The sequence below is a fragment of the Salminus brasiliensis genome, chromosome 18 (assembly GCF_030463535.1).
Source record: "Salminus brasiliensis chromosome 18, fSalBra1.hap2, whole genome shotgun sequence".
Lineage (NCBI taxonomy): Eukaryota > Metazoa > Chordata > Actinopteri > Characiformes > Bryconidae > Salminus > Salminus brasiliensis.
The window spans coordinates 16,471,197-16,486,139 of NC_132895.1; the positions used below are offsets into that span (position 1 = coordinate 16,471,197).

Sequence of the window (14,943 nt, forward strand, 5' to 3'; positions counted from 1 at the left end):
TGAGGCCTAGGCTGCAGATCATTTAGGTCCAGCCGATGTGTTGATTTTGTTTATTATGATCCTGCGAAAAACTGCGTCTCGCTCAGATAGGCTGAGATCTAATGGCTTATTTAAAGCTAAAGTAAACACTAGGTGAGCTTTTTTTCTGGAGCATCAGCGGATATGTAGGGTCGCGACTTGTTTTGGAGAGAAATTTCAAGACAGGGCAAAGTTATTGGACTTGAGGAGCTAGCACTAGCTACCTGTAAGTTTTGACAACTAGCACTTTAGCCACCGACTGGGAGAAGAAAGTGTACGCGATGGAGGAGTAAACGTGTCTGAAATAGCTATCTGTCCTGCTAAAACCAAAATAACACCACAGAATCCTGCTTTAGGTCTGAATTGTGCTAAATCTGATCATACACTGCGTGCGTTTGAACGTTCATGGCGTTCGTAAAAACGGAAGTGACAGCGCTATCGATCTCCAGGACTTTGGTTTAAGTGACACTTTATGGGCTTTTGGCTGTTTCTGGTACACAAAAGCACTCATTTAAGACAGTGCAGAGTCTAAAGGAAGGCTAATATACCGAGATGGAGTACGCAGGATCGGACAACAGTCTGCCGTTTGGTCAAGGTGCTTCCGCGTTCGGCAGCGAGGAGGGGGACGGGGAGGACGTTATTCCAGAGAGACGACTGTCACTCGACCTCAGACACTGGGAACCAGTGGCAGAAAGGTAGCTAGCTACATTTACCCCCAAGTCATGTGGGTGAAGTCATGGTTTTCTGCAGCAGGCAATAACCAGCACCCCAGTACATGACTGGAGCTGGGTTTGCTGGCTGTGCAAACATGACACCTGCTGGTAAAAAGCGCACTGTGGTTCTTTAGTTCAGGTCCAGCACAGCTTGGGAATTTCACTGCTGTAAACACATTTGAGATTCTTCCAGGATCCAGATTTGCAGGTCTAGTAGGTGTGATTCAGGGGAGAAATCACCAAACTGAATTAAAACACATATCCCAGTGTTTAGTCCTGGGTCTGTCTGTGTTTTCTTGTTCAGGAGACCTGGTTCAGCACATGAAGGACCTATAATAGGAAATCATGATTAATTTGAAATTGGAAATTTGAGTACTTTCAGAGATGCACAGCAACATAATCATATCAATACAGGGAGACAACTGCTCTAAAAATGGTGTCAGACAGGTTTAGATTTGACCAAACTAATGTTTGCAGATGTACGTATTGTACTCTGAAAGAGCAGCATGCTCAGGTACTAAAATAATAAAATATCTTGTATTTATTACATTCATACTTCATTTTGTTGCAGTTCTAACCATCTACATTCTCATAATGCTAATCCAGATGAGTCTGACCCCAGTTTCTAACGTTTATAAAGGTGTATGTACTGTTAATGTCAGCAGATCTGTACATGACATTGAATTTAAGTGTTGGCCCAAAAATTTTCATAGCGGTGTATCCCTGATTAAAGGTAAAGGTGCACGTTTTTGTCATTGTACAGTGTGCACTGTACAGCGAAATGGGTCCTCCGCATTTAACCCATCTGTGGTAGTGAACACACACTCACACACACACTAGTGAGCTAGGGACAGTGAGTACATACACACACACACACACCCAAAACGGTGGGCAGCCAACTCCAGCGCCCGGGGAGCAGAGAGGGTAAAGGGCCTTGCTCAAGGGCCCAACAGTGGCAGCTTGCCAAGCCCGGAAATCGAACCCACAACCCTGTTATCGTTGCTGCCGCCAAAGCATCTTACTACAGGGGGAAATTGGAATCCTCTGCATCTGACCCACGCAAACTATTCACCATCTTCTCCTCTCTCCTCAACCCTCCTACTCCCCCACCTCCCACTACCCTGTCTGCAGATGATTTTGTCTCCTTCTTTGAAGAAAAGGTTGACAAGATCCGCCGATCCTTCCCCCCTGCCTCTACCCCCCTCTCTAGACACTGCCCTCCTCCTCCCTCTTCTCTGACTTGCTTCTCTCCTCTTTCCACAGATGACCTCCTACATCTTCTCACCTCCAATAATCCTACCACCTGTCCACTAGACCCTATTCCATCCCCTCTGTTCCAAACAATCGCTCCAAACCTCCTCCCCTTCATCTCCTCTATCATAAACAGCTCTTTGTCATCAGGTCAGGTACCATCGGCCTTCAAGTCTGCCAGAGTCGTGCCCATCCTAAAGAAACCAACTCTAGACAGCTTGGACATCGGCAACTACAGACCTATCTCTCTTCTCTCTTTCCTCTCAAAGATTCTCGAACGTTCCGTCTACAACCAACTGTCTCTCTTTCTCACTCTGAACAATCTTCAGGACCCCCACCAGTCTGGCTTCAAAGCTGCACACTCTACTGAAACTGCTCTCATTGCAGTTACAGAGAAGCTCCATGCAGCTAAAGCTGCCAGACTGTCCTCGGTTCTGATCCTTCTTGACCTCTCCGCAGCTTTTGACACAGTGGACCACAAGATCCTCCTGTCTATCCTTGCCGGTCTTGGAATTACCGGCTCTGCATGGCAATGGTTCGCATCATACCTGCAGGGACGCTCATACCAGGTAACGTGGCAGGGCGACACGTCCGCTCCTTGTAGTCTCTCCACTGGCGTTCCACAAGGCTCAGTTCTTGGTCCTCTTCTTTTCTCACTATACACCCACTCTCTTGGTAAAGTGATCTCCTCCCATGGATTCTCTTACCACTGCTACGCCGACGACACTCAACTCATGCTCTCTTTCCCACCGTCTGACACACAGGTCTCCACCCGTATCTCAGCATGCCTCGCCGACGTCTCGTCTTGGATGGCGGCTCACCACCTCAAACTCAACCCCAGCAAGACGGAGTTGCTGTACATCCCGGGAACTGCTGGACCAAGAAACGATCTTGCCATCACCTTCGAGAACTCACTGGTCACTCCCTCTACTGAAGCCCGAAGCCTTGGTGTAGTGATGGATGATCAGTTATCGTTCTCAAGTCATGTTGCAAACGTAACTCGGTCCTGCAGATTTCTTCTGTACAACATCCGGAGAATTCGACCCTTCCTCTCTAGAGAGGCCACCCAGGTGCTTGTTCAGTCTCTCGTCACTTCCAGACTTGACTACTGCAACTCTCTTCTGGCTGGTCTCCCTCTGCGCACCATCAGGCCCCTGCAACTCATCCAGAATGCAGCGGCACGGGTCGTCTTCAATGTCCCTAAATTCAGCCATGTCACTCCACTGCTGCGTTCTCTCCACTGGCTTCCTGTAGCTGCCCGCATCAGATTTAAAACCCTGACGCTGGCCTACAAAGCCAAGAACGGACCAGCCCCTCCGTATCTGATGGCAATGGTCAAAAGCCGATCCGCACCAAGAGCCCTTCGAGCTTCAAGTACGGCTCGGCTCGACCCACCATCCCTCAAAATCCGCGGAAGACAAGCGTCCAGGCTTTTTTCTGTCCTGGCACCAAAGTGGTGGAACGAGCTGCCCCTGGATGTCCGAACGGCCGAGTCGCTCGCTGTCTTCAAACGCAGACTGAAGACCCACCTCTTCAGAGAGTACTTGGACGAATAGTTCTATGGTTGCCTTATTGTATTGTGTTTAGTAATGTCTAAGCTTGGAGGTATCTTTTGTATTAGTCTATTCTAACTAGCTGAGGTTTTCTTGGGTAAATAGCAAAGCACTTTGTAAGTCGCTCTGGATAAGAGCGTCTGCTAAATGCCGTAAATGTAAATGTAAATGTTATCGATATCCCGGCGCTCTAACTGCTGAGCCGCCACTGCCCCTATATTTATTATAGGTTACAATTAATAACTAATACTAATTTGAGTAATGTAGTAAAGTAACAAAACATTGCTATACACGTAGAACTACAGTGAAAAAAGTTCACTTTTTTTTTATTATACATTTTCTATATGTGTACAGTAAAACAGCAGGAGCTGGGAAACACATACCTACAACTTTGCTCAAACACATTCATGAACACATCAACTGCCTGGCAAGTTAGGCAGCTTGGGTTTGCTGAAAGTGGATTGTTGTCATTGCAGGGATGTTGAGACAGCAAGTCTCCTCTAACTTGTTTTAACAGCTTAAAGTGTAGGTTTAATCGCCTTAAGACTGACATGTTGAGTGCTTTTAATCTTTGGATGTTTTGCCCCTTCTTAATGCCTTATAAATGGGGATTATGGTCAGTATCATTTCAAATTAATTTATGGCAAAGAGAAAATTGATTCTCTAAAGTAATGTTGATTAAATAAAGACATATATCATGTAAAATAAGTATAAATATTCACCCCTATAAAGTGACTTATATGACCTAATTTAACAGCGGTCCAGGCAATTGGTGCTAGGACTTTTAGTGAAATGGAGATCACCCAGTGAATGTGTCTCATATAGTTTTAATATAGATACCAAAAAAAAAAACAAGTCAAGGAACATATCCTAAAGTTCAGTTAAATCCATCATTCAGAAATGGAAGCAATATGGCGCATATAAATCTGCTTAGAGCAAGTCAGAGTGGGACTAGTGGGGGAGACTCTTGACTGTTGACTGGGTCCTTCACCAGCCAAAGCTTTTTGAGAGAGCAGCAAAGAGAATTAAATCTCCACTACAGTTCACTCAAAAGCATGTGAGAGACTCCAAGGTCAACTGAAAAAAGGTTCTAAGGTCTGATTATTGGAGCATTTTGGACATCAGACTGGACGATATATTTGGCAAATTCAGTGACTTGGAATTTTTGTTTGTATCTATCCTCTGACTGTTAGTCTTCAGTAAGCTTTTCTCTGAGTTGTGTGGATTGTTCTTTTGTCTTCATAGTTTATTTGTAACCAGGAATATGGATTATCCAGTGGCTGTACCTTCCAGACAGGTGTCTTTGTACTCTTATCACTTGCAATGCATTCACAGCACTCAGGTGATCTTCATTTAACTAATTGTGAGACTACTAGCACCAATTGCCTTTACCTCTGCTGAATTAGGCCAGTCACTTTATCAGGTCAATCGCTTATTTTACATATATATATATATATATATATATATATATATATTTTTTTTTTTTTTTTTTTTTTTTTTTTTTTTAATTGACATTATTTTGTAAAAATCTGTTGTTTTCGTGTTTTTTTGGTGTTTTTTTTTCTTGTCAGGAAATCCAAATTATATTGATCAAGATTACATTTATAAAAGAAATAAAAGGTGGGGTACATACTTTTTATAGGCACTTTATTAAAGTGTTAGACTTTGGGCCCATGTCTGAATTATGTTCTCTTCTTTTGGATGAATGTTTCTCAGATATGATGTAGAGAGGGCTGCATCACCTGCCCCCAGTTATGTGTCAATGCACAGCGATGACTGGTCCTTTCAAATGTCAGAAACAGAAGCTGATGAAGACCCTCTACCCGGTGTTGCCACTAAGTGAGTAATTTTCCCAGTGTTGTAGCTAGTTTAGAAACACTGACTGTTACTAACACAAGTGCATTAGACAGTGTCTGTTCATAATTATCAAATGCCTTCAAGGTCTTTTAGTCGTTAAAAAAAAAAAACAAAAAAAGAAACTTTCTTTGTTACTACAGGGTCCAACTGGAGAGACCGAACTCTTCAGCATCAAGCAGCTGCTCTTTTTGCAGTGATGAGGGTTTGGAAGGTGAAGGAAAGGTTGAACGAAGGTAAGTGCTGGTGTCAGGATTTGTGGGTCTGCCATTTATTACAGTTTGATCTCTCCCTAATTATAAAGTGTCTAATATCTGATTAAACCTTTTAAAACATAGGACACGGAAAAAATCCTGCAGCCAGTCGAGTCCTCCTGCTCCTTCTATGAAACCAGAGTTAGTAAAAGATCCAAATGAGAAGCGGCACCCTGCACTTACTATTGAGTTCGCATTCAAGGTAAGAAACATTTCTGCATGGCTTTTTTAATGTTACCCACTACTTTCCTGACAGATCTGTTGTCCTGTATCCAGATAAACAGGTTCTTAAGAATTTAAAAAAAATGTAATTCTGCAGATGAAATGCATCAAACAGTGGTTTGATGTTAGGACTGTTTAGGGACTGACCCAAGGAGCGGATCAGTGTCTTGCCAACTAAATGAACTGTTATTCAATCTCAGGTCCTCCAGAGCAGCCTTCAGAAACTCACTGCAGAAGAGTTAAAGCACTTCAAACGAATGTTATGGGAGCGCTACCCAGAGTGTTTTCGAGATCCACTGGATGACTTGGATATTGTTGATGTGGTAGATAAAATGCTGGAGATCTGTGACATAGAAGTATCCCTGAAGATCACATTGCTGGTTCTGAGAGAAATTAACCTAAAAAAGGTGGCTGAGTACCTGGAAGGGCTGTGTAAAAGAAGTAGGTATCTAATAATACCCTCCTCTGTTCATGTTTTCCTAGGAAAATATGAAAATGTGTGCCTAACTTTACTTATCTTTCTTTAATGCAGATGAAGTCCGTTATGAATTGAAAGTGACTCTGAAAAGGAAGTACGAGAACATTCATGAAAGCCTGGCCCAGCAAGGACAGCAGAGCTTATTTGACTCCGTATACACAGACCTCTACATTACAGATGGTGGAAATGCAGCAATAAACAGCGAGCATGAGTATAGGCAGATAGAGGAGCTACAAGAATGTGGCCGTGGCCAGAAAGAGGTGGTTACTTGCAAGGACATATTTGACCCTGAGATTGTGAAATCAAGGCACATGAGGACACTGATAACTAAAGGTAGTCCAGGGATTGGCAAATCCTCCATAGTTCAGAAGTTTATCTTAGACTGGGTAAAGGGCAGAGCCCACCAAGATGTGTTCTTTCTAATCCCTCTGCCGTTCAAAGAATTGAACCAAATGGCGGATGACACAATAGGCTTCATGGATTTAATCTGCAGGCTCTATCCAGAAATGAAGGCGGTAGATACCCTTGACTTTGACGACTGCCGTGTGATGTTCATCTGTGATGGCCTGGATGACTGCATTGTTCCAATCGACTTTTGCAGAACTGCATACTGGTGTGATCTGAACATGCCAACAACACTAAGAATTTTAATTACCAACCTGATCAGGGGAAACCTGTTGTACTCTGCTTACGTATGGGTCACCACTCGACCAGTGGCCATCAACCTGATCCCTGCAGAAAGCATCCACCAGCTACATGAGGTTCGTGGGTTTACAGATAAACAAAGGGAAGCCTATTTTATGAAGGTAATCCCAAAGAAAGAGCTTGCAGAGAGAGTGATTGCTCATATCAAGTCCTGCAAGACGCTCTACTACATGTGCCACATGCCACTGTTTTGCTGGGTGGTGCACAATGTGCTTGAGCGAGAACTCCAAAACTTGCCGGCAGGGACAGAGCTTCCCAAGGCAATTACACACTTCTACACGAACCTGCTCCTGGTGCACATTGGCATGCGTGGCCAGAAAATCAAAAACAGTCCTAAAGAAGAGTCCGTTCTTACTGATCAAGAGTTTCTCATGAAGCTTGGGAGGATGGCCTTCCAATTGCTGGAGAAAAACGTGTTTAGGATCGAGAAAGATCACTGGAAAGATAGTGGTCTGTGCCCCCAAGACGTTGTGGTTATTTCAGGCCTCTGCACACAGTTCTACAGAGAGAAGTTTGTGATGTATCAGGAGAAAGTGGACTGCTTTGTTCATCCAACTATGCAGGAATACATCGCCGCTCTCTATGTTTTCCTTTCTTTCAAGAACCATGGGAAGAATGTTCTTGACAGCCACAAGTTCAAAATGTTCTCAAGTGCAAAAGAGCCCGCTCTGGCAGAGCTGTATAAAAGTGCTATAGAGAAAGCACTGCACAGCAAAAATGCCAACTACGACATCTTCCTGCGTTTTCTCCTGGGCATGTCAGTAGAGGCCAACCAGGATTTGCTTAGGAGCTTTCTTTCCAGCACTGGTCCTAGCCTGCAAGTCAGAGAAGAGACGTCACGTTACATTAAAAAGAAGCTCAAGGAAAATCACCATCTTGACAAGGCCAAGACTGAAAACTTTGAGCGATGCTTAGATGAACTTTTCCCTTGGCCTCAAAGCCAATGAACTTGTTCTGTAGATTGGAAAAGGGATACCGCTGTTTGACAATACTCTGTGCAGCCTTGTCCAGTTGGGTTGCATCCATTGTTCAATTCTGTTTAGTGCCTGAAGATCTTTAGGTAGTCTTATCATCTTTTGCTAGTTTTATTTATGAATCTCTGTCTGGTGATGTAAGGATAGTGTGGGAAATTAGATTGGGCAGTGTTTCTGACCAGTTGCTGTGAGCAGTATGTGGAATTTTACTCCAGAACAATTTTAATGTGAGATTGGCCTTTACAGTGTTTGCAAATGTTCTCATGGTTTTGAGTTTTCATCTTACAAAAATAACATTTTACAGTTCTATTTTGCCTTTGTTCTATTCTGAACTCTTAAGTTGGAATCGTTAGATAATGCAAAAAACGAATTCTTGCTATTGGACTGATCCTTAGATTTGGCATAATATTTTTGATGACACGTAAAAAAAAAAAAAAAAAGCAGAATGTTTAGGTATACTGGGATACAAAGCTACGACGTTTGCATTATATTCATTTTGCTGTATTTGTAACCCTACAGAAGTAAATGTTACATTTCTCTGTAAATCCAGGTCAATTTAGTCCAAATATCTACATTTTATAAATGTCTCTGTTTGGCAAATATATGTAAATGAAAAATAGAAGATATCAGAATATATCAGCCAATATCTGATCTGTAGGTACCTATTAACATATTTATTCTTACTGGCGCAAAGTGTTGTATGCATCTGAAAATGCATGGAAAAGAGAATTCCAACACTTGATTGGCTGGCATGTGGAATAATAACATGACGAAGGACCCTGTTGCCTGGTATTTGAAAACATTGTAAAATGTAAACGTTTCTGAGTATGTCTAAATAATACTATTTTATTTAATGTGATTTTAAATGTATGTCTACATTTCCAAAAATCTGTTACCCCTTTTAATCCCATTACTTGCGCTCTGTTGCTCACTCCTTTTTAAACAGATTAGAAATAAGCAACTCCAACAGTATCTAGCCAGTGATTTGGACTTCTGTTAGTGATCAATAAAATCCAGCTCGTTTCTACTCAAGCTACACAAGGATAACTATATTGCAGTTAAGACAGTACAGATTTATGGCTCACGTTTTTAGAGTGCTGCTTCTATTCCTACTTGATTTACAGGGAAGTTCCACTACACCCTTAAAAATGGGGAAAAAAGGTGCTTCAGATAGTTCTTTGAGGGATGCCATAGATGAACCACTTTTGGTTCCATGAAGAACCATGTTTGTAATAGAGATGTGTGAGTGTGATGAATCTTTACATCAAGTGAAGGTACTTTAGAGCTTGTAAAGGTTATTTACATCTCTATGACAAACATGTTTCGTGATGGAACTGGAAGTGGTTCTTCTCATGGTGTCACTCAAATAGCCGTTGGAAGCACCTTTAGTTTTGAAAGTACAGTGGGAATATTCATGTGTGTTTTTTGACTACTTAGTCCTGGTAACAGGGAATTATTTGTCTGTAGTGTGAATTGCTTAGATGGATGCACTGGCAATGTATGCTGCTATTCTGTATAAGAACACTCCGCACAGTCTGTTAAAAGTAGAGCATGCTTAAGATGCCGCATGCTTTCAAGAAAATAAAACATTTTCTTCATATGTTCCCTTTTTCCTGTTTTTCTTTTATTTAACAAAACATTTGAACTGTGCCCACTTTCATTTGTTGGCTGAACTGATATTCAAACGGAATGTTGAATGTTTAGGGGACACTAGCCTGTGCAATTACTGTGCAATTTTATTCATTTTGCTGCTTGTATAACATTAAAAGAAATAAATGTATCAGCATTAGAATCCCACTCTTTCCTTTTCCAATACAAATATACACACATACTAACACAAGTTGATAATGATGTTTTAACCTTATTATTTTTATAGTAAGGGATGAAACTGACATTTGGCCAAATAAATCTCAAGCTATATTAACATGTAAAAACAAAAATTACATACTGATACTTACACCAGAACTAAAACGTTCCTGGCCAATGATTTGGCAGTATGTCTGAGGAAGTAAGAATAAAGGCCGAAGGCGGAATAGAGCACCCTGCCTGCAGTGAAGCATGGCAGTGACTTTGTGATGCTTTGAGGCTGCTTTACTTTCTCTGGCACTGGAAATCTGTAGTGTGTGCAGGGCAAGATGAATTCTGTAAAGCATATCTTCTGTGAGGAGGCTGAAGCTGCAACTTGGGCGTTATTGGACTTTCAACAGGACAATGATTCCAAGCATGCCTCAAAGACTCGTTTTCAGAAGATGTCCTAAAAGGTTCTTGAGTGGTTGTCTGACTAAAACCCCACAGAACATCTTTGGTGGGATTTGAGGAAGGCAGTTGCAGCACACAAACCCAAGCATGTTAGTGAACTGGAGGCCGTTGCCCATCAGGAATACTGCCAGAAGCTGGTGTCTGGCTATGCATCACATTTGCAGCCAAAGGGAGCTCAACTAGGTACTACACAAAAGGGTTAAATAAGTCTGAGACTGCAGCTGTCATTAAAAGTTGCATTTTGTGTTGAATGTAGAGATGTATATATTATATTATATAAGTTGTGTTGACCTGTTTAAATTGTTCTTGTTTGATTGATTTATTGCAGCTGAAAATTTCATTTGTGATGGGGGAATAATTTTGATTGCAACTGTAGTTACTCCAGACACATTGTGTATTGAATGTATGTATGAAGATAATATCGATTGACACAACAAAAAACAAGATTTGTATGGTGCAAAGATTTGACTGAATATGTTTGACTGAATAACTATCATAACCAACCCAAATCAAATATTTGCAATGTTAGAGATGTACACCCAAGCACGTGAGGGTGTACATCCCACACCCACACCCATGAAGGTCCAAGCACTGTTCATTTTCCACAAAGTAAGGTGTCATCAATCCAGTAATGTTGTTTTAATATTTATTTGGAATTCATGAAGTGCACATTGCTATCTATGCAGCCAGTTATGCAATACTTGATGCTCCTGAAAGCCTGCATAGTTTGCACAGCTGCCACTCCTAGACTACCTGGACTGGGCTGTTTTTCACAGGAATGCTACTTCAATTAATCTCAAAGGCAGAGGCTGGGAGCTAAGCCTGACTGTGAGGCCTGTGGGTGGTTACAGAGTGTATTCACTGGATGTCCAAGTACAGATTGTTCTTTTTAGCTTGTGTCTGTTGAATTGCCCAGGTAAGAAGCTAAGGCAACGCGTCCTAGTTACTAATTATATTCACTGCTAGGCTTGTGCCATCTTACTGGAAACGCAGGAGAGTCTGGGTGGGTTCCAACACGACCTGATGTTCCAACCAAAAATACCTGCTAAAAGTAGACACAGAGGGGCTTTTTCATCACGTCTCAAAAATACATTCATTTTGGAACCACTCAGTGATATCAAGGGGAATGTCTGACCATTTTGGGCAACTCTTCTTGGATTAAGGCCAAAATAATGTTCTATTTGGTAGCAAATAGAACAAAACAGTAAACATCTGCTTGTTTTACTTGTGTATATGCATACTTGTGCATACTTGTATATATTTTAGAAAGTAGTCATTCTTTTTAAACCTTTTTTGTGAAAATTGTTGAAATGATTAATATATTCATGCATACAGTTTGTAGTCAAAAGAGGAAAAAAAGGGGTGGGGGGGCAAGTGGTCCAGGTGCTGTCACTATGATCAGAGGATCAAATCCCCGTCATGCTGCTAGCCGTCGGCAGCCGAGGCCCCGAGAGGGTGCCTCCAGGGTAGGTAGATGGAGCTCTCTTCTCACATCGCTTCTCTGCATTTACAGGCATCAGACATCTTTGACTTCTGCTATGCAGAAATGTTCAAAATAATCAATGGAATTTTCCTCTAATGCACTATATATCCAAATGTTTGTGAAAACATTGCTGAATGCATTCAGCTACTTTAAGTTGCACCCATTGCTGACACAAATGTGCAAATGCACACACAGCTTTACACAGCTTGTCTAGTCCCCTGAGAAGCACTGCGAACAGAAAAGGGCTCTCTGGAGCAGATAAGCATATACCTGTTGGCACCATGCCTAATGCCAGATGTGAGCTAGAGAGGTGCATTGAGCTCTGGAGCTGTGGAACTGTGTTCTCTGGAATTATGGTGCTGCATCCAATCCATTTTGGGATGAGCTGAGGTGGAGTTGTCCAATCCAATATGCTGACCTCACTAATGCCTTTGTCGCTGCATGCTATCAAATCCTCACAGCAATGCTCCAAAATCTAGTAGATAGCCTTTCCTAGACAGTTACTCTGACAAAAGCAGGATAAACTCTTTATAATACCCTTGATTTCAGAATAAGCAAAGGAATGAGCAGGTGTCCCAATACTCCTGTCGATATATGTTACCTCTGGAAGCAAACTCTGGAATAACTGCATGCTTTTGTGTAAAAGTCGACAAGGGACATAAAACAATCATTGCATTTTCTGCTCATTTAAGCTGGTTTAGAGAAAACTTCCTTTCATTTTGCTCCTAATTGATGTGCATGTAAAGGCTCTCATTATTACCAGGTAGCTTATTCCAGCTCCAGGTTACATAACATTGCAGGCTTTGAGGAAGGCTTTACAACAAAGCCAAATTCTTGCAGTTTGGAAAGCTCTTCTTGTACTGACAATGACCGTTGTTTCTGATCAAGAGTTATGGTGGGAAATGTGTCAAAAATGTTGCATCATGATACATTCCCCAACAAACCAAATGTATTTCAACAACAGACCATAGACAAAACACACAGGCAGTGCCATATTTTAAAAGCTGCTTTTAAAATCTGTTAGTATAATGATAAGTTCAATGTCCTTGTCTAACAATAAAGTGCAGCTGCTCACTGTTCCAAGCAATGATTTTTACAATATGCTCAGAAAAGTGTATTGTTTATCATAACAATAAAATATCACCACATTACCCACCTCTGATTGAGGTCACATGAAAGATGCCAGTGTACTCACTAAAAAAGGTACTACAAAGGGTTCTGTAATAGACGTGTGTGAAGCTTAATTGGTAAAGGAAGCTTCTTTGGAATCTTTAAAAGGTTCTTTCATGCTCGCACATCTCTTGCAATGCTGTCAAATCAGTGATTGTAGTATTTCTATTATTTATTTATTTATTTTTAATTGTAGGAAAAAACATCACTTTTAAGGATTTTAGGGAACTAATACAGTCTTCCAGCAGCCGCTGCAGATTTATTTAGGTGCAACTGTGATACAGCAGATGAGCATTCATACATTATAAACAAAAGACTTAAAGCAATTTATAGAGGCGGTGGTGGAAACCTTCTTGGATGTAGAAATGGTTGGCGTTAATGACAGAATTTACTGCTTCCTCTTCACTACATGGGCACAGTCATATTTGCCTCTGACTACTTTTAGCTTGACACCAGGCAAGTCCTGTGTCCTCCCTCCTTCCACTAGCACTACATTGTGCTCCTGAAGGTTATGTCCCTCCCCGGGTATGAACGCCACTGCCTCCTTGCCATTGGAGAGGCGGACCCGGGCACATTTGCGGTTGGCCGAGTTAGGCTTTTTAGGTTTCCTGATGATAGTCTTCAGGACGACAGCCTTCAGCTGCGGCCTGCCGAAAGTGGCGCCAAACTTTTTGGGAGGTGGGGGAAGTTGGCCCCGGCGGTGCATCTGATTAAGTGTAGCCATGGTCCTGGTGAAGCTTGCAAAGACTGATCCAGACCAGGGGAATGAAGATTGGGATGCTGAAAGGGGAAATAACAATTGATCATAAATATAGATCTTGTATTGAGTAAATCAGTAGTAAGTAAAGGTGTTCCTGTGACATATGGACAATTAGTCTTTTTTTTTAAATAACATTCATAAAGTGAAAATGGAAAAACAAACTGAAAGTTGTGGAAAACCGAGGCAGAAGTGAACACGGACTGTCTTTTCTCTGTATAACAACAAGCCAGCATACAGTAGTCAGTAGGGCTGCTACAGCTACAGTTAACGGTATCGTGTAATGTGACATATCGACTCACCGTGCAAGACTGAAGACAGCATCGGCCTCAGGTTCGCGAGGAAAGCCATGGTAAACACACTGTAAACAAACCAACATTCATATAAAATGAAATTCATTAAACCTCATGAGTGTGCTGTGACAGAAGAGGGACAGCAGGCCAGCGTGGGCACAGAGCTGCTCAGTATTAGCCAAACTGCTAGCTAAGTTACTTAGCCAACGACAACGATAGCATTATTCACACTGTCCGCAAAGAGTGAGAGAGCTTTACCTGTTTCTTAACCGCGGTCAGTTGCCTAAACGTATTTTTGAACGATCCTGGAGAAGCGATTGCAAGATCAATTTTGACCTCTCTCGTCGTTTATGTTTTAGCCATGGGCGCTACCATCTTGAAAATACCGTCAGAAACGTTGGCGCGCCAGTAAAGCTCAATACTGCCACCAAGCGGAGAACCACTGACTGCAGAACCAGCTCCCAGCTCCTACAGCACAGCAACTACAGTAAAGATGGAAAAGCTTCTAAAATAATATATAATATATAATATATATTGATATCATAATTTAAAAAGAAAAGGCTGTATTTTAGAGTACTAAAACTACAAACGTTGACAATGGAACAATCGCGATTGATTTCCGACTTAATTATTATTATAGGATCGATTTTTACTAAGAATTTAAATAAAAAATGTTAGTTAAAAATGTTCAAATTCTTGTAAAAACCAAACTTTGCAATTATATTTTCCCTAGTAAAGCATCAGTTTACACATATAAACATAATCTTTTTAAAAGTTGTATTTAAATTTGTGAAATTTTAATCATCACACAAATAAAACTATAATTAATCCCAGTTCATTTTGTTCCTCCCGTCAAAATAAGCTGGGATTCTTATTTTATATTAAACCACTGAAAGTAACCACAAGGTCACTCCGCGCTAATAACTAGCTAACTAGCTGAATGGCCTGGACTGCAGGGA

General features: G+C 41.5%; 2 protein-coding genes across 2 annotated transcripts; one reads left to right on the plus strand and one right to left on the minus strand.

Moving 5' to 3' along the window:
- Nucleotides 1-9,622, plus strand: nlrc3l1 (NLR family, CARD domain containing 3-like 1). Its single transcript, XM_072662154.1, has 6 exons — nucleotides 1-713; nucleotides 5,252-5,374; nucleotides 5,533-5,625; nucleotides 5,728-5,845; nucleotides 6,066-6,306; nucleotides 6,398-9,622. The coding sequence occupies exons 1-6, from the start codon at nucleotides 571-573 to the stop codon at nucleotides 7,993-7,995; spliced, it is 2,316 nt and encodes a 771-aa protein (XP_072518255.1). The 5' UTR covers nucleotides 1-570; the 3' UTR covers nucleotides 7,996-9,622.
- A 3,546-nt stretch (nucleotides 9,623-13,168) lies between these two features.
- On the minus strand, nucleotides 13,169-14,396 carry mrps12 (mitochondrial ribosomal protein S12). The gene is made up of 3 exons (XM_072662192.1): nucleotides 14,243-14,396; nucleotides 13,994-14,052; nucleotides 13,169-13,714 (listed from the first exon to the last, which is right to left on the minus strand). The coding sequence occupies exons 2-3, from the start codon at nucleotides 14,040-14,042 to the stop codon at nucleotides 13,323-13,325; spliced, it is 441 nt and encodes a 146-aa protein (XP_072518293.1). The 5' UTR covers nucleotides 14,043-14,052; nucleotides 14,243-14,396; the 3' UTR covers nucleotides 13,169-13,322.
- Nucleotides 14,397-14,943: the final 547 nt, after the last annotated feature.